At 48.9% G+C, this 24,462-nt stretch overlaps 1 protein-coding gene across 1 annotated transcript in view; it reads left to right on the forward strand.

The window, feature by feature from the left end:
* Window positions 1-674: 674 nt before the first annotated feature.
* Window positions 675-24,462, forward strand: part of P3H2 (prolyl 3-hydroxylase 2) — a gene marked incomplete at its 5' end in the record, with an annotated part of 69,830 nt that continues 46,042 nt past the window's right edge. Inside the window, one exon of the mRNA XM_084267203.1 lies at window positions 675-1,127. Coding sequence (XP_084123329.1) covers window positions 675-1,127 — 453 coding nt within the window. The remainder of the gene's footprint in view (window positions 1,128-24,462) is intronic.

The following is a 24,462-nucleotide window of genomic DNA, read 5'->3' on the forward strand; positions in this document are numbered from 1 at the left end:
GTCATTTAAAAATCCCCGCAGCCGCGGGGATGCTCCGAGCGGCGCCCGGACGGTGGTTCCCCCCCTTCCCCCCCCCCGCGCCACCACTTCGCTCGGGGGGGCCGGGCCGGCGGCGCGGGCGGGGCGGGCCAGCCCGGGCCGGCGGAGCGGGGCCCTTTAAGAGGTGCCGGCGGCGCGGGAGGGCGGCACAGGGCCGGGTGTGTAGCGAGTCGTGCCGGGGCCCCGCCACCGGCTCGGGCAGAGCCGCAGCAGAGACCCTCGGACGGCCCCCGGAGCCGGCTACACCGAGATCCATTGCGCGGTGCTCGGCTCCCGTTGAACGGACCCCTGGGCTCTCTCCCGCACCGTACCGCGTCCCGCTGCACGGACCCCAGGATCCCGCTACACCGACACCCACCGTACGGTGCCCGGCTCCCGCCGTACGGACCCCCGGACCCTTTCATACCGAGAGCCGCCGCACGGTGCCCGGCTCCCGTCGCACGGACGCTACCGCGGCAGACTCTACTGCGCGGACCCCCGGACCCTGCCGCACCGTCCCTTACTGCAGCCCGCCTCCGGACCCCATCGCACCGAGCCCCGCCACGCGGTGCCCGGACCCCCATTACACCGGTCCCACGATTCCCCGTTGCGCGGAACCCCCGGGCCCCATCGCACGGGCCACCGGTGCGGCGGGCATGGCAGCCGGGAGCCGGCCCTGGGGGGCCCTGCTGCTGCTGCCGCTGTTGCTGCCGGCGGCGTGCCGGGCGGGCGGCGTGTGCGCGGGGGAAGGCGGCCCGCTGGAGCCCTTCGACGCGCTGTACGCCAGCGGCGTGGAAGCGTACTACGGCGGTGACTTCGCGGGCGCGGCGCGGTGCCTGGAGCGGGCGCTGCGCAGCCGGCGGGAGCTGCGGGCCGCGCGGTTGCGGTGCCGGCGGCGCTGCCGCGGACAGGTGCGGTTGGCGGCGCCGGGTCCGGGCGCCGGAGGTGACCTGCCCTTCTTCGGCTCGGTGCTCCGGCGCGCCGGCTGCGTGCGGCAGTGCGAGGAACCGCGGCTGGGAGCCCCCTCCCGCCACCGCGCCGCCGAGGAGGTGCGCGCCGACTTCCAGCGCAGGGTGCCCTACAGCTACCTGCAGCGCGCCTACATCCAGGTAGGCACCGCCCGCAACCACCCCCCCAGGCAGAGCTGTCTCCCGTCCCATCCCTCCTAACCTCCCCTTCCCAAAGGTTATCCTCTCTTCCATCCTCCCAGAATAGCCCAGGTGTGGTCCCCCTCTTCCGTCTCTCTCAAGCCGCTCAGGTGTACCTCCCATCCCTACCGGTCTCATTGATGTGTAGGGGCACTGCCCGTTCCCGACACGGGAGCGTCCTGGCTGGCAACCTGGACTATGTCCAGCCTTGCCGTACTCCTCTTTGGTTGATTGGTTCTAGTTTTTGGGGAGGGATGTTTCTGTTTGTCTTGTAGTGTAACAGCACAGTGTAACTCTGAAAATGTTCTGTCTCTGTTGGAGAGTTTGCAGAGAAAAGCCCACAGACCCCTGGGACACCCTGATGTCCTCTGCCAGAGGTGTTTTGCTTTCAGACAAATGGAACCGAGGGGCTGTTCCAGGAGCTGGGAGTGTGTGTGAAGCTGGGAGGTAGATAACTTCTGCTGCTGGGACCTGGTGGCCTTTATCCTGCTGTGTGATATGAAATACTTTGTATGATGCTGTGCAGCCAGTATATAGCAGCCACCCCACATCCTGAGTATTATCCCAGTAATTTCTGCCTTGTAGCAGTTACCTTCCCTGAGGTAAATGGTGTTATTCTTTGAACTTCCTTGCCAAAAAGGAGGAAAAACACTCCAACGCAACCTCCCTCAGGCCAGGATAGTTAATGGTATTTTTCTTTTCAAGACTTGTGCTGTGTCAAGCCAGGTACCTGCAGTACGTCTTCCTGTTCATGACTAGTAAGGACAGAAACTGTGGGAATTTTATTTCATGCCAAGCTGAATGTTTAAAACATTTCTGGAACATTTCCCTCTGGATTTCTGCTTTACTTGAGCACATTCATAACTTTTTAGTTGCTATAGGCATCTTAATACAGGACGACCTGCACAGCAGAGCATGGGGAGGGGGATTCTGCTAAAACCCATTTCCAGTTGAAGAAGCAAATGTCAGTCCTAGTGTCATGGTTTATCTCCAGACAGCAGCTGGGTACTAGGCAGCTCACACCTCCCCCCAACAGTGTGATGGGGATGAGGATTGGAAGAAAAATGTAAAATTTGTGGGTTGGGATAAGGACACTTTAATAAGACAACAAAGGAAGAGGAAAGTGTCAGTACTAATAAAAGAGTATACAAAGCAGGTGATACAAAATGCCATTTGCTTACTAGTTGGTCCTCCAGCATCAATCCCTCCTTCCCAGCCAGCTCCCCCTCTTATATACTGCGCATGATGTCATGCAGTATGGAATACCCCTTTGGCCAGTCTGGGTCAGCTGTCCTGGCTGTGTCCCCTCCCAGCTTCTTGTGCAAGTTAACTCCATCCCAGCCAAAACTCAGGGCACCTGCACAGACCCTGTGGTGCAGTGTGAATGCAGCAGCAGAACAAGGAGGCAAATCATCAGCTAGGGGATTTTAAAACCCTTTGGAAAATCATAGCAGTGTTGCTTTTTCTGTCCTTCCTTTTCTGTCATTGCCTTAATGTCATTTTCACAAGTCAGGGACTAGAACTCCAGTGTCCAGGAGCTGCATGGAGTTCCTGAAAGAAATCCTGGGAGTGAACTGAGACTATATCTGGATATATTCCATTGAATGTAATCCCAGTGAAGCTGGCAGAATTTTCCTGCAGGCCTTTCCCCTGAAGGATGCTCTGTGTAATGTCATCACCTGTGGGAAGTGACACTAAATTTGTCATGCTGAAATATTAAGCGATTTCTTCTCCTGAACTCAAAACCTTTCCCAGAGTCACAGAGGTTTGCTCATGTTAAGGTTATTGAAAAATCTTTCCTCCAAATTAGGGAAGAGGGTTTTTGTCTCCCATTTCAGCAAAACTGGTATACAGAAAGCCAGATGATTTTTCTGCTTCTTCTGGGACTGAGGGTTTTATTTTCCTCACTTAAAAATGTAAAGTTATCAAAGCAATGTGTTGAAAATGGTAATTTTTCTTATGCCTGACTGACCTTAATTTGCTTTTGCAACGTTGAGAGAGTTGTTAATCACACTAACACGTTGATTTCACCACTCTCTGATGGAGTAGCAGATGTTTTTGCTGTCTGCAGGGATGCCCAGATTTTGGGCACTGTGGCCAAGGGAAGGTATTCTTTGAATAGACCTGTTTATGTTTTTAATACCTTTTTCTTTAGTGCTTGGGTTTTGTAAAGAGCACTGATCAGCTTGGTCCTGCAGAGCGACCTGTAGTGCATTGTCCCCATCCTGACCGCGCTGCTGCCTGTGTGTGAGCTCTGTTCCCAGGGCTGCTCTTTTGATCTGGCTCAACAAGTCTGTGCACAGAAGAAAATGCCCCGCATCGGATTTGCCCACACTCGCACAAAACACGAGGTCTAACGTGCAGCACTAACGTACGCTCGGATGTGAACCATCCCCTCGTGCCAGGGCTGAGTGCCAAGGTTTTGGCATGTTCCCTGGGCTTGGGATGCATCAGCACACACACCCTCCAGCAGCATCCCTTGGCTGCAGCATCCACTCGGCTTTTTGTCTGATAAGGGGAGCTGCAACGAGGAGCTTCCCCCCCCCACACCTTGCTGTGAGCACGTGGACAGTCTGCATGGCTCCAGGGGTGGCTGTTTGACCTCTGTGTTTTGCTCCTTGAAACCGAAAAGGAAATGAAATGAGGTTAAACATCCTGCTGCGCATCCTGTCTGGCCCCTGCCCAGGCGGCGTGGGGAGTTCTGGGTGCTGGGCACTTCTGTGGGGTGCTGGCCAGGTTGGAGAGAGTAGGAGCAGCCTGGAATGTGCTTCCCACCTCTCACTCCTGCTGACCTTGTGCTCATTTGTTTCTCCAGAGGGGAGAAACATGTTCCTTTGGGAGGGAGTGATGGAGCAGGGAATAGATTGAAAAATCGAAGGGTTTGGCTCTTGTGCAGTGATTTGAAAAATGGTGCTGGACAAACATGAGCTAATCCTTGCAACACGCCTGTGGGGTATGAAAAACAAAGGCTTTAGTCCTGCTGGACAGATGCACAAGCCAAATGTTGTTCTGTGTTGTGTCCTCTGCTGCTTTTGGGGCAGCAGGACCACCCCATGTGCCCTGGGAGCAGGCTGGGGTGTCCCGTTGCCTCTGGTCTGGCCGCAGAGCAAGTGGCAAGCAGAGCCTGACCCAGTCATGGTGATGTGAATTGGTCTCTGCAGTGAATTGGTGGGAAAACTGCTGTTAGTAGAATTGGAGGTTTGGGACTTTCCTCGCAGTTGTCTGGGCCGTAGCAGGTGGCTGCCCTGTGCCGTGTTGCTCCCGCTCCTGAGCAGATGCCTGAGGTACTCTGCACTGAGCGCTGCCGAGTCACAGGGCAGCGTGACGCGATTAGGTGAAATGCTGATAGTATCCGTGCGTAAGAACAAGTCCCATCGGTCCCAATCTGTCATCCTACCAGTTTCCTAAAGTGCTTCCTAATTCTATTTTTTCTAGATACTTCAGCGAAGTAGAAACATTGGACTTCTGAAGACCACTGTTCTGCTTCATACATGTGGTCAGAGTCTTTTTTGGCAACTCTGGCATGATGTGAGGGGAGACTGTGGTACCCTGCAGGACTGGGACAGCTTGTGGATTCAGCTGAAGGTTTCTATTGGCGTTGGGCTCAGTATCAAGCCTCTGAGAGGCTGATTGCGGTCCTTAGACTGTAGGCAATATTGCTTTGAATGAGCAGCCTACATCCAGATGTGCTTGCAAGTTGTCTTTGCACCTTCCAAAAGGCTTCTTTTCCTAGGATAGCTGATGTTTCTGGGTAATTTGGATGTAGATGAGCACGTGGGATTTAGCGCTTATAGTGCCTGTAGTGGGCTCTCCAGCTCCCAGAGAAAAGGTCCCTCAGTGGGTTTCAGATGTCATGTCCCATGGTCAGAAGGACAGCTTGCCTTATGCTGGTGTCTCCTTGCTTCACACTGGCTGCTTGTCCTTGTCAGTGCAATGCCCCTGAGGCCTGGCAGCTGGGTGTGGGGAATCTTTTTGCCCTCTTAAATATTTTATTAATCATGTCCTCCTGCCTTCCTGCCTTAGTCACCTTGTTTCTGTTAACACCTGGCCTGCAGGCCAGGATGCTTCTAACCCCTGCTTTTGGGGTTGTTTTCTAGCTCTGAGGGTAAGTGGAGGAGGAAGCAATGTACATCATGCAAGCGTTTGCTGGCCGCAAGCTGCTGACTCAGTTGCCATGTTGGAGCATGAACCCTGTGACAGAGCATCACTTCCAGTCCCCGTGCTGACTCCTGCATGTCAACCTGGTCCAAAAATAACAAATAACCTGGGAAAGCAGGTTGCTCTATTCATTAGAAAACCAGGACTTGATTCTCTTCTGCCTACTAACCCTTCCCTCAAGGCCTGTTTCCCTTGTCTCATCTTGTTCCCAGCCATGGCATCCCCTGACCTGTTTGCAGGGTCGATCATGACAGCTCATTTCTGTTTTCTCTGTGTGCTGGTGTGCTGTTACTGAGCGCTTGCTCCCATTTTGCAAATGCTGACTTGTGATGGCCTCATCTCCCTGCTTGCCTGCACGCTCCATTGCGTGTCAGTGAAGCACAGGAATTGCAGGGATGTAGTCTGTAACTACCTTGGATCTAGATGAGGAAAAGCCTCTTAGTCTGTTCTTGGCTTTGAATCATAAATAAAACAAGTGTCCAGCACGTAGGGCATTTCTCCTCTTTTAGTCATGTCAGATCATAGGTGGAGTAAAAGGTTCAAATGGGGGACTATACCTGGCTTTGGCTTGAGTTCTTCCACATTGTGTCTGAGATGTGCTGCAGTTCTGCTATTACCATGATTTCATGTGTTGCAAGCACAAAACAAGAATGTTTAGGTTTCCCATGTTGTAGGAGAGGCTGTTTGTTTGTTCTTCCAACCTGTTTCTTTTTTAAAAAAATACCTTTTTCTGGTCATGCAAACTTCATACAAGCAGCTTAATCTTTCTAGTGGTCTTGTTTGTTAACTTTAACTTTGCACTGTTATCTTCTCTGCTGGTCTTCCATGGTTCAGCTGATGGGGCAGTGCCTGGGAACATGTCCTTGAGTCACACTGTGCTCCCCTGCCCACTCATCCCGACAAGATTTCTGAAACTCAGCACAGACACAATAATGACTTGATAAAAGGCCACAGGAGAAAAAAAACAAAATCAAAATGAGACAGAGTGGGAGCCCAAGCTCGCAGAAATCATAGAATCACAGGGGTTGGAAGGGACCTCGAGAGATCATTGGGCCCAACCCCCCCTGCCAAAGCAGCTCCCCAGCTCATATTGCACAGATAGGCATCCAGACGGGTCTTGAATATCTCCAGAGAAGGAGACATGTTTGCAATACAGATGATTGCCCTACTCCTGCCTTTGAAAACTCCCTATATATGTGAATCCCAACTCAAGGCAGGAAAATTGTGTATGCAAACCAGGCTTAACTGCTCCAGATTGGTGTGTCTTCTGCCAGTGCTTATGTGAGCCACCACCAGCCATACTTGAGTGCCTGTTGCAAGCCTTGCGGTGGTTGTTAAGACATCTCCACCAAATTCTTTCCACCTCTAGTAACTACTTGCTGCTGCCCATCTTTGAGCTGTTGTGCTGGGCCAGAGTCTTTTGTCTCCATGACAGACATCTGGATTACCTACCTAGGGATCGCAGCATAACTCTGGATTCCCACCAATGTAGTTGCTCTGGCAATTTGGTTTGTTTCACTCAATTGCTGATATTTTCCATGAAAGTTTTCTTCTGTTTTCCTTCACGCTGCAGAGCTGCGTGGACTTAAGCAGGTAATAGTGTCTTGTCCTGGGGTGAACCACAGCCTTTGCAAAGAACATGGTGACTTCACTTATGGCATCTCATGGGTAGTGACACAGAATAACATGCACAACCCTGCTACATAGAAGTCTTTGTGGGACCAGCCTGCTGAGACTGTTTGTCACCAAAGTCGCCACCTGTCCTGTGAGGTCTGCCCAGTCAGTTGGTCTTGTTTTTGTAGGGTTTATAGGGCACATCCCAGACAAAGACCTATAGTGGGACTGTCAGATAATCATTATTATTTGGATTATTGCTATTAGAGGTGTTTATTTATCTTTGATCTTGAGAATTGATATTACTCAGATACCGGATAAATAAATAGATCCCAGAACTAATCTCCTGGAACATCTCTTTATTTAGATTTTCTGAGAGAGCATTCCTAGTGCTCACCAGAGGGTAAATGTTAGTGCTCAGAGAGTTAAAATTATGTAGACAAAAATAAACTCAGTTTATGGGATGGAAAACTCCAAGTCTTGAGGGTTGGGTCAGTGTCCCAGGTTTAGGGCAGGACAAAATATCCTGACTTCTCTGTTCTTGCCAACCGCCTCAACTGAAACATTTCTGAAATGTTTCATTTTGGCTTGGAAGTGTTACTGGGGGGAAAGAGGTGACCCACTGGTTCAGGACTGATGGTGGTGAATGCAGACTTGGCACATGTTTTTGTGGTAATAGTGAGCTAGCTGCTGACACCAACGTACCAAGTATTACGCTGGGGTTCCTTGCTGGGGTCTTCACAAGAGACTCTGTCTTGACTTTTTTGGCTTGACATGGAGGTGGTGCTGTACCAAAAGTTAGACTACATGGTTGTAGTGACTTTCTGCTGGGCTTTTTTGTTTGCTTGGTTGGTTGTTCGTTTTTAATAGAGCAAACCTAAAACTGTGGTGTCCGCAGATTTCCAAGTCATTTCAGTGGACAGTCAGTCAATTGCAGTCCTGCTTAACACTGCTGCAAATCACGACACAACCAGTTAGCACAACATGGGCTTAGATCCACTACCCTCATTTCATACAGGCTACTAATCAGGCACTTGATGGCCAGAGATACATTTTTGTCTTGTGAAATTCTTCTTTCTCACCTCATAGTGATGCAGTTATGCCAGGGCTCCAAAATATACTGGAGACAGGTCGCTGTCTGAAAAATTTCTCTGTCTTTTGGAAGAAAAAAGGTAAGCCTGTATTCCTCCTTTCTTGGCAAGCCCTGAGGCCACGGCTTGTGTGATGGAGAAGGCAGTGGTATGACTCACTTGGTTTCAGTGCATCTTTTGAGGTCTGTCTTTAAAGGTATCCTCACATCTGAGACAGGTTATCATCCTAACTGGGGCAAACTGGTCACCAGTAGCACAGAGAGCCTGTTGGCTTTGGAGAGCTGACTCCTGCTGCTGGGCTGTAACCCAGGAACCTGACCCTTCCCTGCTGGTTTATTTCCTCAGTGTCCCATGGTTATTTGCACCTTGCTCTTCACTTGTCTCAAGGTGGTTTTCCCACTGACTGCTCCTTGGCTAGCCTTGCTGCTCAGCTGCCCCGTTGGTGTGCGATTTGGTAAGTGGCTTTTTGGTCCTACTGAACTTCATTTTGGCTTCTGATGAGTCTTTTTGTTGTCCTTGGCCGCAGGAATAACTGATGGCAGGAGGTAATGAAACTGCTTGTGAATGAGCAATGCAATTTAGCCCCACTAAGTAAACTTACGCCCGACACTCACTAGCTGCAGCTGAGATTTTAACAAGGATTATTCCCATTTCCTCGTACAACTGGTGATTTCATCGTGGATGGCATGGCAGTAACGAGAAACCATCGTGTCAGTAACTAAGTTGTTTGCTGCCAACCTTCTGAGCACTGCAGGAGCCTTGCTAGTGGGGCTCTGGGCTTGAGGCAGTGCTTAACATCTGGAGCAAGGGATTTGGGGATTGTTTATCTTAGATTTTTTCCTTTGGAAGGTGGTATGAATTAGTCACTGTGATTGGGTTTGTTCCCAAGGAGTAGGGACCCCTGCGCTCTGCACATGGCATGTTTCCATGTGTGTAGTCTGGATTGAGGCCGGGCTGAGTTTGGATACGTCGATGTGAACCTGGGGTGACCCAGCTGAGGTCCGTCACGTTTCTCAGCCTTTACACTGGGGAAACTGAGATCAGGATTTGGCCTGTGCTTTCTACGGGTAACTGATGGCAGGAAAGAAGGTGTGAAGTTCCCTGGATGCCTGCGTTTCCAGCCAATGTATCGGCAATAAGGTATTGACATTTTTATTTCTTGGCCATGAGCTGGTGATGACTAATGAAGGCAGGGGGTCTGCCCGTGTGTGGGTTCAGGCAGCAAAGAGCTGTTCCTCGTCAGCCTGTACCTCCCAACCAGTCGTCGTCCTTTCCATGACAACTGGTCAGTTAAACAGACCCTCCAGAGCTGACGTCAAGGGTCAGAGATTTGGCCACTGAATAATTATAGCAACAAAAATAGCATCCCCTCCCCACCCCTTCCTTTCCACATGCTCCTGCTGAATCCCGGCTCATAAATGTCCTTTTTTTCCTTTCTTGGATGGGAAGCAAAGCCCACATGTATTAGCTGGAACACATGGCAGAGTTTGGCTGCAGCCCATCGGCTGCAAAGGCCAAATACTCTCTTGTAGCTTCTTGTTCACTTAGCAAAAAAAAAAAAGAAGGGAAAAAAAAAGGAGAAAAACATGTTCTTTCAGGATTGGATGAAAGGCTGAGTCTGTGCTCCCGCTGAGATGGGAAGCAGATAGGGTGCGGGACAGCACGCTGACCATGCTGCCGTGCCGAGGAACGTGTTCCCTCACAGCATGGAGGTGACAGGCTGGCCATTGAGAAGCGATGTGCTGGCAGCTCCCACTGCCCTCTGCTCCCAGCTTGATGCTGGTTCTTGGGTCAGGCAGAGTTTGCAGACGGTCATGGCTGTTTGGGGGAATGGTATTAGCATGGGGGGCACAGGCAGATGGGAGGTTTTCATGTGGGGCATCCCCGGGTGGGAGAAACTGCTGTCTTCACAGCTCTAAGGGTTTAATTAAGGGTGGAAGTAACATCTGGGGGGTGGCACAAAACCCTTGAAGGGGAAGGAAATGAGGTGACATTGTCAGAAACAGAGCGTTTGTAGCACCCAAATATACCCCTGTCCAAGAGCTTCACACCGGGGTACTAACAGCAGATTTGTCCAGTGAATGGCTTCCCTGAACGTGCCGAATGATGGGTGACCTACAGGAGGGACATTCGCTGCTGAAATCCTGGGATTTAGGTCTGAAGCTGAACTCATGGTTGCACCTTTAAAAACCCCCTGTTTCCACTGTAACAAATTGCATCCTCAGGGTATGTAGCTATAGTTTGGTGGCAGATCAGAAGCATGTTTTGGGGATGCTGTTGGCTCCAGGGAGCAGTGTGAGGTGCTCTGCTGCCTCTCTCCCATCATATGGTTTGTTCAGGGCAATTCCACATGATGTGCAGTCACTTTCTGGCACTTGCATGACCAAGCTATTTGTAACATTCTGAGTCCAGCATGTGGCTGGTGTGAGTTGGACATGACATGGCCATTGGGAGTAGCTGCTGTTGCAATAAACAGTAATTGATGCTAATGTGACTGCTCAATGACCTGGACAGCGTTGCTGGGCTTCTGCCCTGGCAGAGCCAAACCTTTGCTTTCCACCTTGCCAAGTGACGTTGCCCCTTCATTTGCATGGAGATGCTTTGCCAGACCCTCTGCTCCTCTTCAGTGCAAAGACCCCCATGGTCTTGCATGTGCTCCTCTCCCCGCCCAGCACATGGGGATTTTACAATGGAATTTAAACAAAAATCAGAGGAATCCCTAACTAACATTCTGCTTTTCACTGTGGTTCTTCCAAAGCAGCCGCAGTGATGGCCTTCATCTCACATTGTGTCCCTGCAAAAAGATGAGCCTGAGACTCTGCTGTGATGTGCCGAAGTTAGAGACAGGAGTGCTTGAATCTGGAGAACTTTCTGCCCCCAAAAAAGGGTGGGCAAATCCTGTGTGAGGGGAGAGGAGCGCTGCTTGAACCCACAGCTCTGTGAGGTCGGGACTGGACTCCCAAGGGTGTGAGAGGGGAGATGTGCTGAAGTTCATAGCCCAGGGCTGTGGGTACAACTTCTTTTGAAGATGGAGCCAGCCATATCCCTTTCCCAGAAAAGATCAGTGTGGTACAGAGAGAAAGACATTCGGAAAATGCCCTTCAAAATATTTGCTGAAGGTGTTGCTGTGACTGCCCAGCGACTGAAGTGAGTCTGTTGGTTCCCTTGCTTAAAAAGCTCTATTTTTAAAGTGGTTTTTGCCAAGGCACTGCCTGTTCTAAGGCTTTTATATATATATGTGTGTATATATATTCTGGGGCATCCGTGTCCTGAGTTACTCTGTCTCTTTGGAAGCAGATGAGAAACTGCAAAGTTTCCTTGAAATAGTCTGAAAGGAAGAGGACTGACTTGTGGTATGTTGCACTGAGCTGCTACTGGAAAATATTTTAGTGATGGGAAGGAAAATGCTTTGTGTCTTATCCTCATTTTTCTTACTTACAGAGCTGTGTTATAAGTGTTGGGGTTTTTTTTTAAGCACTGGTATTTCAGAGATGCTTCGCTGAACAAAACATTTCATTTTGTTCTTTAAGTCTTTCTAGGGATAATCTCAGAGGTGGGTAGTTAGGTGATAAGGGATTGATTTTTTTTTTTTTTTGAGGACTCTGTTAAACCTCTATTATGAGGAAGCCAGAATTAGTTAAACCCCCTTATTTCCAGAGAGTTCACTTCACCCGTGTCCCTCTCAGATATGTGGCAAAGCATCCTACCTGCCAGGACAGCTGGTCTGTGTCGTAGGGGCTGAGAACAGACAGGAGTTGTCTCACACGTGGGCAGCGCTGGTCCCAGGAGGTGTTTGCAGGCTGTTGAGCAGGAGTTGAGAGATGCGCCGATGTCCAGAGGTGGGTGAAGAAAGGTATGTCAGTTTTGGGAAAGGTTGTTATTGCTTGGTGGTGTTCCTGAGTCCTGCGGATCTGTCCTGCTGAGAGCAGAAGGCTGGGGCAAAGTTGGCTGCAGCCCAGGCAGGTGATGCTGGTTCATCTCGTGCTATGAATTGCTGTGGTGCAGTCAGCATGCTGTATGTAGGTACTTCAGGGTGCTGCGGGGCTGCAGATCCTCATGGTGGGCTGCTGGGGAAGCTGGCCTGCAGCCTCACAGGGACTGCTCCAGCACTCCCACCCTGGGGCAGGCAGAGGATACCAGTTTCACACAGCTGTGAGGCTGGCTGGCATGGTGCAGAAAGGATTAAACCTCTCCCCCCCTCCCAGGTTGTCACCAAATAGGCTTAGCTGGGGAGTGAGTGCACCAAAATGCAGCTCCCAGCACTGCAGTGCTGGCATCACAGTGGACTGAGATGCTGAACAGCTGACAGCATCCTCAAGCAGACAGCATGACAAGAGCTGAATTGCTCTTGCATCTGGCCACTTCTGTTCCTTTGCTTCAAATACTAATGTCTTTTGGCAGCTGGTAGTTCCCTTGGTTGGCAGTCTCACTCCGTTTCCTTTAACATAAACGTTGCATCCTGGTGTCCAGATGCTAGTGGCTCTGTGGCTCCTCTGGAGTTGGTGCTCCAGGGTCAGTAGCAGACACGCTGGCTGTGACTGCCCGTTTGAGTTTGTCTCTTCCTCCAGCCAGCCACCTTGGCTCACTGGGATACTGCTAATAAAACTTGGTTTCAAACCGGATCCTTTTGTAAGGCAGGCAACTAGCAAATGAAACAGCAGTGTGCTGCTTTAGGAAACAGAGTTTGTCCACTCAGCAGCTGTCAACAACACACCCCCTCTGTACCTCCCAGGCTGCATGCTTCTGGGAGGTCTCTGCAAGCATGTTGCAAGGACGCAAAGGACATCTTCAGGACATCCCTCTTGACATCAGGCAGTCAGCTTCAGCAGTGTCTGTACAGCTTTGAATGCCTCTTTGGTTTGCCTGGGTATGAGCTGCCTGTGCATCTTGTAGTTCCCTCTGCTTGGCTGCTGTGGCAAACCATCAGCACCCTGTTTGGTGCAGAGCTCCTTTCTGGGCTAATGTCCCTTTCTGGCCAATGGCCTTCAGTTGGGCTTCATGCAGCACTTTGCCTGCATGGGGGAGTTGAAGCTGTGGCACCCCTGACTCCCAATGTGCTGTTCCTCATGCTCTTCTGCAGTGTCTGTTTGTATTGTGCTTTCCCACCCATCCCTTTTGCTGCTTAGTTTGCCCTCTGCCCCCAAACTGACAGAATCTTTCTCAACTGTGACCTCAACATCCCTAGACCTGACTCAGCACTGTGTAAAGGGGCAGATCCTATATGTACTCAGTGCTTTAATGCTGGAGTAGAGTCTCATTCTGGTACCCTCAAAGGCACACCACCACAGTGCCTGATTGTTCCGCAGTGCCTGAGTGCATAGTTCAAGCCTGGATGATGGGAGGGCTGTGGTGAGCCGCATGAGAGGAGGTAGGTGCTGGGGCGAGGCAGCTCTGCAAGGCAGGTTTGCAGAGGACAAGGCTTGTAGCTCCCTGGCTGCCCAGGATATGCAGGAGGGTTTCAGTTTCGGCAGCTGGCTGCTGCAGCGTGACAGCTGAAGCTCTGGGACTCGAACTATTCTGAGATTCTAGGAATATTCCCAAGCTCATGTCTTGGGAGCCTAACAGAAGAGATTTCCCCAATTTAGGGGACTCATTCCAACCTAATTGCTGTTTGGGTTTTAGATGTTCACCAAAACAGTCCCTGGAAAAATTACTTTTGCACTGTAGCACCAGCCTTCCCACAGCAGTTTTCTGAGCTTCAAACCGCTGTTAACGTTAATCAGCATAATTCTGCTTTCCAAACCTATTTTTGCAACCTTGCTTTGAAATCTAGCTGAATTATGGATTTATAAACAAACCATTTTTAACCTCCAATGTTTTTGTGAATCAAACCAGGTAGAGCCTGAATAATCATTTGTCTGGACTTCTTTGTTACAGCACTTAAAAACTGTCAGTGACCTTCCCGTAATCCGTGTGCTCAGTTATCTCGGAAAACACAGCGCAGAAACCATACTGTCCTTCATGGTGCTCTTGAGAAGTATTAGATAGGAAGGGTTTGCATGCCTCAGGCTTATTGTTTACATTCCTGGGCTCTTGCTGTTATTTTGCTCAGTGAATATTGCAGTTCAGCTCCCAAGTGGAATTGCGAGCAGAGTCAGGTTGGTGGAGCTGTGCCCAGAAAGGACTGTCCTTGGGGATCTTCTGTGCCGCTCTTTGGGGTTGCTTTGGTGTGTTGCAGCCAGCCTGTGCTGTGTAGCAAAGTCCTGATAGGTAGGGTTGACGGTTGTGCTCTTGCATGCTCTGGGTATGTATCACAGGCTCTTCTCACGTTATTTAACACTATCTAACACCAAATTTGGATGTGATCCTCTATTACTGGGGTAGGAGAGCTAAACCCAGACAGCTGAGCTCTCAAGCATATTTCATTTTGCTCTATACCAAATGCTGCTGAAGCCAACAGGGCTTGGAGCCTTTGTGCACACTTTGTGCTTGGTCCGACCTGAGAGTGACTGCTCTGACTGCCTGGCTGCATGGTCAGTGGTTGATGGATTTAGCAGAACGTCCTCACAGGTGGCGGGGTTTGAAAGCTGGTGATACTAGCAATAAAGCTTGCAGCTTTATACAGTGTAATGGCATAGGTGTGTCTGCCCTTATAGCACTGAGCTGGAGGTTGTGTGATCTAGCTTATGCAGAAAGAAGAGTTAGCAGAGTCGGTACCTATACCTGCTGTAGTCTTGCATACACCAATTCTGATTACTCGTGTTGATGCCTGCTGACTTACTGGAGCACAGCTACTGCACTGTGCATCAAACCGTAGATTTTTGATCCTGTCTGTCGGGTTTTCACTCTGCACAGCACTTGGGTGGGATCTGGCAGACCTCATCTTCCTACAGCATCCACCTCTACCTGATAGTCCCAACTGTGTGTGTCCCAGACAAGAGCTGCTGTAGCCACCAGCAGCGGTTTGAGAGGCAGGACAGAAAGGCTGGGTTTGGTCCATTACAGCTTGTCAGTTTAGGGGCAGAAGGGGCCCCAGAACTCCCTGCCCTGATTTGCCCATCCTTAGAATGAGTTTGATGTGCAGCAATTATACACCAGGCACTTGGCATTGTAAGACACAACTGACATCACATGTTTGGAGAGTGTCAGATGCCCTGCACGATGTCTGTGTGCTGTGAGCGAGCTCTGACAGGAACAGCACGCATAAACAGTACCAGATTAATTAAAGATGTCCTGTACTGCAGGAGAAGAGCCCAATTATGGAAGTGGTTTGCTCAAAGTCAATAGTGCTGCCTGGCTTACTAGTAGAGCATGAGCTAACTGTCCTCTCTGTGGAAACCAGTCATACAGCAGTATGAATGGTCATGGCTGTCTTACATATAACAGAGGAGACATACATGACAGCCATGCGGGTCTGGGACAGGTCAGCTCCAGGCACCACCCTTTGTTGAAGCCCCTTTGCAGCGAGCAGTTCCTCATTACCTTTGCAGAGATCTCTCTGACTTTGGGACCCTCAGTATTTTTTATTCCAGATATTTTTCCCTCAGCTGCTGCTGTTGTTCAAAGGCCCTCAAAACCTGATGACATCCCTGGGATCTGGTGGAAATTGAGCCTCTCAGGTGAGTGGGAGCCCTGAATTATTACCAGGATGCAGCAGCATGAGCCTCCTTGTTTTGGGCCTTTAAAGTCTGGTAGGTTCATGGTAGGAAATGTGACCCAAGGGTTGTTTCGGTTTGGTTTGGTTTTGAGTGGTTCCTGAGTTACAAACACCTTCTTGCTGGGATCTGGACTGAATCTGGAAAGGCTTATTTATGGGAAACAGCTTTCATTTCACAGAGCAGGATGTGTCTGGTCAAGGACGAATGGTGTGAAGGTCCTCAATGTCCTGAACCCAGTTCACCATCACACCATTCCATAAATCCCATTCCATCATCACACCCCAAGTTCCTCTGGGAATCTGCTTTGCACACCTTTATATTTCTTTCTGCTGAACCTTTTCAGCAAAACCCCTTCAATCAGCATAAGCTGGTGCAAGGAGAGCCAGACACCACTGGCAATGGGGCTGAGCAGGGCTGACAGCTTGCCCTGTCTGCAGCTCTGCTGCTTGAGGAAAGTTGGTGAGAGTGACTCTCCCTTTGCAGCAAGACTTTATCTATTTTTCATATTGCTTTGCTTTAAAAGAAAAAACAACAGCCCCACACTGCTGGAAAAATAATTATTTCAACATCCACTGAGAGTTTTTTGGAAAGTCAATATTCTGTTTCATTTCAAATCCATGGAGTGAACTGTAATTTCAGCTCTGGAGCATGTTTCAGTTTGTCTTCCTCCCACAAGAGAGTCAAAAGAGAAATGTAAGTGAGAAAAGTGAGGCAGGGAACAGAAACAGCAAAGGAGTATGAGGGGAAATGAGCCACAGCATCAAAGATGCTTGGCAGCCTCCTGCACCAAACTGGAGGAGCTCATGGGGATGCTGCCGTGTTGCGGGGTGCTCGTCTGTAGCAAGTTTTAGAGGAGGATGAGGAGTGGTGGGTTCAGTTTGTCTTGAAAGGAGGAGCTTGCTAAAAGGATGGACTTGAACTCCTGTGTGTGGAAAACTGGAGCAAGAATTCGTGCTGACACTGAAGCAGCCAGGGAGGCTCCCCTGCAGCTGGACAAAGCTGACAGTAATATCTTGCAGGGTCTCAACCCGGCACAAAGCAAACGGCTGTTGGTCATGACTTCTAACTTGCCAGGCTGTCTTGCCTGAGGCACTGTTTTGAAGGCTGTGTAGCTTTGCTTCCACTGCTGTACAGCCTGTGTGCCAGGTCTCTGGCAAGCCCAGCACTGTCATATGGGGGATCTGGTCCTTCTCCAGGAGAGACAAGTCCTCCAGGCCAGGTAGCCAGAGAGGTTTAACCAAGGTTACTCTCAGGTAGTGCACATCAGGTTTTCCCATCACTGAAGTATGTCCAAAATTGGGTTGTTTGTTCATTCAGACCTCACTAGAAGATGTCACATTTATAATGTAATCTTTCTTTTGTAGGGCCTTGGTCTTCAGCAGCAAGCATAGACACATTTTTGAACTGCAGTTACACATATTGTTACAGAACACCATTCATAACGGAGCTGATTGGCCTTTTGATGGCTCCCAGGTTAGCAATCGGGAGCATCTTAGCCTGTTCATAAACACCCCTTCTCCTGCAGAGCGATGATTTCCAGGTGCTTTTGGCCTTTGCTTTAGCAGAAGGGATACACTTCCCTGGCATGTGATGGAGTACCCCAAACTCTGCTTTACCCGAGGGATACCTCTTTGTATCCAGTCACACAAGTGTCAGTATATTAAACTGCTCTGCAATGGCTTCTCCCAGGCTGCACAGGGAGTCTTGCAGCTTTGGGAGATCCCAGAGCTTGCTTGTGCATACACACAGTTATATTCCTTGAATCCTTCAGAGCTCCCCACTGGAAGAAAACTTGGCAAAAATACGGCATCCTGAATTTGTAAATGTTTGCTTCTTTGTTCACATTTGCTCATGTCCCCAGAGGAATGAAGTCATTTATTTGATTTGCCCTGCTGCTTCACACTCCTAGTTATGAATGGTAGGGAACAAGGCTGGGAGGATGAATAGCCTGGCCACATGTGGTTTTGAAAGACGTGTTCGCTTGCACATTAGTGTCCGAATAGAGTAGCTGGCTCTGAAATCCTATCAGTAAGGCTTTTGAGTAACTTAAAACCTTTCTAGCAGATGCTTAGAATTTCTTCCACGCTGACATTGTGTAAGCCCCTGTTGAAGTCTCATTACCTCAGTGACCACAGGAAGGCAGCCAGCCTTTTCACTGAAACCTTCCCCACAAAGGTCTGGATTCTTTCTTTTTTTTTTCTCCTTTTTCCTTGAATACAAAGCACAGCTCATTGTAGTTTAAATATAAGGGGTAGAAGGCCAAGATCACATATGGACCTGGGTGGCAGTTGTGCTAAAGCATGAATGAGTCTTGTCCTCTGGCTAAATCTGTGCATCTCTGCACTAAATATGGAAGATGACCTATATAATTTTCAACATAAGTAGGATATTTGGTGCTTTCTTTAGAGTAGCTTATAAAAGACCGGTCCCACACAGCTGCCATTTCATGGCTGTTGTTGGTATTTTCCATGTTTTAAATAACTCCAGAGCTTTGTGTCATGCTCTGGTGGGAGCTTTCCCCATTTGCTGTCTAGAAGTTGTTCCAGAGGCTTGTGTGTAGCAGGGCATCATGGTGCAGGCAGTCACAAGATTATCAGTCCTTCTCCTGGTTGGAGGTTTCCCAGCAGAGAGACTTCAGCCCTCCCCAGAATGGCACACGTCCTCCTTGGCATGAGGCTCCCCTTCCTGTGTTCACTGAGCCCCATCAAAGTAGTTTCTCCTCCTGCTACTGATAATGTAGACCAGAAGAGTTACCCAGGAGCAAAAAATGTATTTTTTCCCCAGCTTTTCATCCCTGACGGTTTCACACCAGGAGATGGCAATAGCATATGCCATTCTGTATGTGGAGAGCCTAAAATTGCCTCTTAAAAAAATCTCCTCTGCCAGCAGCCAATATGTGGAGCTGCTGAGGACTTTTTATTGCTGTGGGATACTGGTGCAATTCTTTAGTATTAGGAAAGAGAAAGATGTCAAGTTTTGCTTCCCCCCCTTTTTCTTTTTTGAGTGGTCTGACCACAAACAACTGAAATCAATAGCAAACTAATCATGAAGTGAAAAGGTTTTTAAATTGAACCCCCTGATTTCTCAATTTAAACGTGGTCAAGTTCCACTTGCCAACACTTGGAGAGAGGCAAAGGGAAAGACCTTTGTAGACACCAGACAATGCATTATATGTGTCTCCCCAGACACTCTCATTTTCTTTTTTTTTTTTTTTTTATTCAGACACCTATAAAATTAAGCCATTCTTTTCTTTGGCACAAGATCATGCCTATTTTCAGAAGCATCAAGAGCTGCTCCAAATGCTGCAGTTACTGCTGCTGGGGGAATCCGTGCCAGGCAGCTGCTCTTCATTTTTTAGGGAATTTAAGAAAAGCTCATAGTGCTTAGTTGGTGCTCTAAGTTTAGTAAAGCCTCTGTTTTCTCCCTCAGAGGTTCATTAATCACATTATTTGTTGTGTAAACAACAAGGTACCAATCAGACAGAAATGACTGATGTTATGTGCTCATATCTGACACGAAAGTTGAGAAGGCTCCTTTGTACTGAGAAAGAAAAGCTGTTGGGGGTCCAGGGCAAGAAGCTTGCTTCAGCTGAGCAAAAAGCACACAGCGCATTTGTGACTGTGGGCAGAACCTGTTGGGCATCAGGCAGGTGCCATGCTAATAAAATGAAAAGATAGGAAGAGGGTAAAAGTTGGATAATGTGCTTTGCCATGGATAACAGCACCACTCAGGATTATTCAGTTAAGAAGGATGAAAAGCCCCAGCCTTCCACAGGAAATGTAAAAAACCAACAAAAAGTGATGTATGGCAGAAGGGGAACAATGGCAGAGGGGGTATGGGGCAGACCTGCTCTGTGCCCTGCTATGGGCAACATGGTACTCTGCAGTGACCTGAAGTCCATCCCTCTTTCTTCATGTTTGAAGTGAGGTAGGTACAGCTGTTGAAACTCACATGCAGGTGGGAGGTTTTCATTGCAAATAACTGCAGAAGGAAAAATGCTTCTCTGCACTGTGGGGATCAGGCTGAGCAGTGTGTGTTGGCAGGTGGACAACAATTATCTCTTCATTAGCAAGCTGTGAGTGTTTGATCTAAGCTTGTTGTGGGGCAGCAGGTGGAATTGCCTTCTGTTTCTTCTTCTGTATCTCCTTCCCACCCAGATGCTGTACGGTCCATCAGCACAGCTACTTGTTGCCTCTGTGTGCTTCTGGTTAGACCTAACCAAATCCACAAGTGGGTATAAGGGGGAAACAGCTCTTGATCTTTCCTTAATATTCCCAAGACAGAGGTTTGCCACATCTTTCAGTGGGTGCTGATATTGCCACTGGTCCCATGTCACTGTCTTGAATGTGATATGCAGCAGATAGGGCAGTGAAACCATTCTGCTGTAAAAGCTGTGGTGCTGGAGCTGCTGCCTGGAGACAGATGACGTTTCACACTCCCTACTGAAAAAGCCTTGCTGTAATCTGCTAGATAAGGGACGTATTTTTATTTCTCCTCCCTTCACCTCTGAATACACTGCTTGCTAAGAATCTGGCTGTACTACAACTGTGCATTTTTGTGAGGGTAGGGGAAGGCTCTTGGTTACCACAGACGCTGGTCTTACCCCCCATACAGGTTGCTGAGTCAGGCAGTTGCAGCCTAGACATAGCATAGGTTGCATCTCTGACTTTCCAGGATTTTCCACCCTTGTGGACCTCCCAGTTAGTCATTGTGGTTTCAGTCAAAAATAGAATTTAAGGGACTTGACTCATCTTTCAGATGAAACCAGATGAAACATAGCAGAGGAAGGACCTGGATTTTTGTCTCTTTCATGCAGGAAGCATGGTTGGTCCTGTGGCTTCAGGAGCTCATCACCTGAAGCCCTGTGACATATGGAACCTGGGAGTTGCTCCCAACACTTAGCTCTTCAGTGGCATATGAGGACTGCTGTATTGACCCTGTGTCAACAGAAACAATGCTGAATAGGTTAGACTAGAAATACCACCATGGCTTTGTCTGGGAAGTCTCAGAATGGACCAACCCCTCACTGAGAACCGTTTGGTCACAGTGTTTTGAAACCAGGAGCCTAGTGTTTGATGTCTCGTCCTGCAGCAGAACAATTAAGTCCATTTTCAGGAGCCCCGAGCACCGACAGCTGGTGTGAACCTCACACTGAAGTTCCAGAGGCAAACACTGGGGTTGGCTTCTTGGAGAGCTCATGGTCTTCCTGCTTCAGCCTTGGGGAATCAGGACCCCAGTTGTGGTGTTTGGGGTTGTGATGCTGGCTGCTGCGGCACGTGGAGCTGGGATACCTTGCTGGGCTGGGAAGTTACTGTGACAGGGGTTCAGAAAGGCAGGTAGATGCTAGAAGATTCCCTGTGTTGGGACATTTGTCCAAAAGCAATTGTTTCTGGGAAGAGAGTAGCTACACTTCTTCATAACTTCAGTTATAAGCAACCAGCCTGGAATGGAGCCTGGAAAATGTAGAGTCGTGGTCTTTTTCACTCTTGGTTGTACACAGCCTCTTGGCCCTTGAGAAAGAGCAGAGCTCTGGTTTATTTCCCAGCTCACAGCCAAGGCAGACTAATCACATGGAAACTGGATCCTTGCAGAAGAAAAATGTAGAGGGGTGTTGGTTTGTTTTCTTTGCCATTTATCTTGCTGGAGAAGAGGAGGTGAAGGATTGGAAAGACAGGTATATCGCCCCCTGATTAATGTGAATTGTCTAGTGTGTTTTGGGATGAATCCCGGTTTCCTCTGGTTATTTTTATCCTAAAAGGTGTGAAGTGCTAATCTGAATTTCATCAAGCGACTTGTTGATGCTTCTCACACAATAGATGCTTCAGCTGAAAAGTCCCAGCGTGAGGAAACCATCAGAGGCTCTATGGGCACTGTGGGGGAGAGCACTAAATTAGGCTGAAGCTTGAGATAACCGGCTGAGAAGGCAGATGAAGGCAGTGATGCACGAGGGCTGGCTGCCTGTGCCTGGTGCCCCGATCTTGCACCATGGATTGATTTTTCTGCTCCTGGCTTTTCAAACATACTCATGACATTGGTCAAGCAACTTTTCTTCATCCTCTTCTTTCCTGGGTCTATACTGTTGGGTTCAATAGGGCGCCAAGGAGCAGCACAAAATCAGAGGTGACGTGCTGCCTGGCTGACACAGGGCTCCTCTGGCTTCTGGTTTCAGGAGGCAGAGTTGGAAGAGAAGCAGTTTCCCACCTGGAATTTCCTGTTTGGGTGCTGGGAAAGCTGTTAGGGATTCCAATCTTAATTAGGAATTTTCTGTTTCAATTAAGATCCCTTCCAGATAAACTCAAGCCCCATACCAGATGTGTCATAAACTCTGCAATTCTGCTCCTTTGAAGCTCCGTGCAATAACAGACTCTTGACATGCAGTGCAGAAACCACATTTGAGCTTTCTAGTGAGAAAGCCTGTTTGTCCCAGGCTTTTTGTTATTTCTCCTGTTACTCTTAGGAACATTGTGCGCACTAGAAAACAGATGATTAAGGGTATGGTGGGAGAGGAGGTTTGTTTTTGTTGTTTTGTTTTTAGGCAACTGACACAAGAGCAGCTGTATCCAGTTAGAATAAAGGTCCCTAGGAGTGGCCAGCACTGGGCACTGAAGGAAGGACAGGAGAACATTGTGACACTTGCCTCAGATGCTCTCCTGGCCTCCAGAGCTGGTGGCTGCAGGGCAGCCTAGATCTGAGGTCAATGTCCGTGCTGGTGAAAGCCTCCTGGATTTTTCCTCTATGAATTTGTCCGGTTGCTTCAGAAATTTCATAAGGGTTTTGCATCCCCAGCTCCTTCAGTGAGGACTTCAAAGTGTAATGATGCTCTGTGTGGAGACTTGCCACCTTGCTTTTGGTCTAAATTCTGCCCCTTGAAATGTGTTTGAAATGCATTGAAATTCATTTATTGATCTTGGTCAACTCCTTCAGAAGTCTAAAATGTCCTGAGAAAACAATTAAAGAAACAAGGGGGTCGTGGGGGTGGGGCAGGGCATTTAAATTACATTACAGATGATCAGCATGTAGACTTCTGTGTCATATTAATAATGTGTGCATTTGTGTGAGTGAAGGAGGCAGGATGATGAGGTCGGTGGGGTGGAGGGGTCACAGGGCACTGTGGGAAAATCGAAACAGCAGGAGAAAGCTCTGTGGTCTACAAACCCACAATGGGGTCTGCTGGGAGCTGCAGCTGAAACTGGGGGCAGTTGGCAATTGCAGGGATTCATTAAGAACTAGGGGAGACTGAATGTCCTGGGAACTTTCTGAGCTAAAAGCGCTCAGGATCTTTCAGAAATTTAACTCAGTTGTGCAAAATGATGGATGGGTGGGAATGTTGGGTTGGGAGGCACTTTGAAACCTTACCTAGCCCAGCTGCCTGCTCAGAGATGGGCACATGCCAGGAGTTTCTCTTATGTGCTCCTAAAACCTTCCTGAGAGGGAGAATCCTGAATTCCAAAAGGAAAACATCCCTGAGATGACCAGTCCTTGAAGTTGGGAGGTTTTTTTCCTGATGCCTGGATAAACATTTTTACACACTACAAAATAAGCCAGTGGGTAGTCCCTGGCTCCTCCTCACCTTTCCTTGCACATCAGCCATTTATACATCTGAAGGCTGTTACCAGCTCCCCACTCAGTTTTGTTTCAGTTCTAGTGTGAGAAAAGCACCACTCTCAGCCTTTCCTCCTGGGCCAGAACTTATAGCACCATTTTCTCTCTCCCTTCCTTCCCTCCCCACCCCAAGCCTGTTGGGCTCTATTTAGCTTGCATTCACTTTTCCTGGAGCACAGACTTTGCATTTCTTGCTGCTCTTGTCCTGCAGTGGGACTGCTAAGACTGAAGTTATGTGAGAGACGCCGTTTGCGAGCGCAGCCCACGTCCTTCAAGTTACTCTAGCACGTACGTAGATTTCTGCAGGCACCAGATGATTTGCTGTGCAGGTGTATCTTCTGTGTTTGTAAGCCCCAGGCTGGGTTAAAACTACAGAGGAGTAAAGAGATATTTTTTCCTGGAGAGGTATTTTTTTCCTGGAAGAGTGCTTGTGGAAAGGGCTCTTCCTACCACGGGACCTGGCACAGATACAGACCAAGGGGGTGATGACTCCTACTCGAGAACACTGACAGCGTGTGCAGATGAGCAGATGTTTTGGAGGCGATAGGATGGACAAAGGCAGCGTTTCCTGTTAGAGATGGTTAATTTGCTGAGGAAGTTCTGTTCAGGGCCAAAAGAGCAAGAGCAGAGTCCCGTGGGTGGTTTCTTGCGGTGTTTTTCCAGAGGAGATGCTGATTTAATACTTCCTGTTGTTCAGTGTTGCAGTGGGATTCTTCGGTTCCCAGGGTGAGTTAATGACGCTGAGCCCTTGTTTAATCACGTGCTGTGTGATGGCCGTGTGTGCTCTGCTGTGCCAGCAGACGTGGGAGATGCTAGGTGCTGCCTCTCAATTGAATTGGAAAATACAACTCTGTTCACAAGGAGGAGTGCAGGGAACAAAGGCAGAGCTGCAGGGCATTGCTCTAGAAGCAGATGCCATTCAGGGAGCCTCCTGCCTAGCTGGGAGCTGGTTTAATGGGATACGGTCCTAGCATGGGGTCTGAGCTGGCTGCACAGCACCATGGAGCTGCCACTAGTATTGAAGACAGCGAGTTGCTCAGTGTTATACTGAGCGTCCTGTGGTCATGCTTAAGAGTAAATTCCCCTCCACTGGGTAATGAATTATCAGATCCAGACGGAGGAAGTCTCTCATCATTCTCCTCCTCTGAGGTAACTCAGATTCTTTGTAAATTAACTTACTTTACAAACTGGAAGCACAGGATACAAGAACAGTGGTTAAGAATCCCCTCCAAG

Source organism: Gallinula chloropus (genome assembly GCF_964237585.1).
Source record: "Gallinula chloropus genome assembly, chromosome: 8".
NCBI lineage: Eukaryota > Metazoa > Chordata > Aves > Gruiformes > Rallidae > Gallinula > Gallinula chloropus.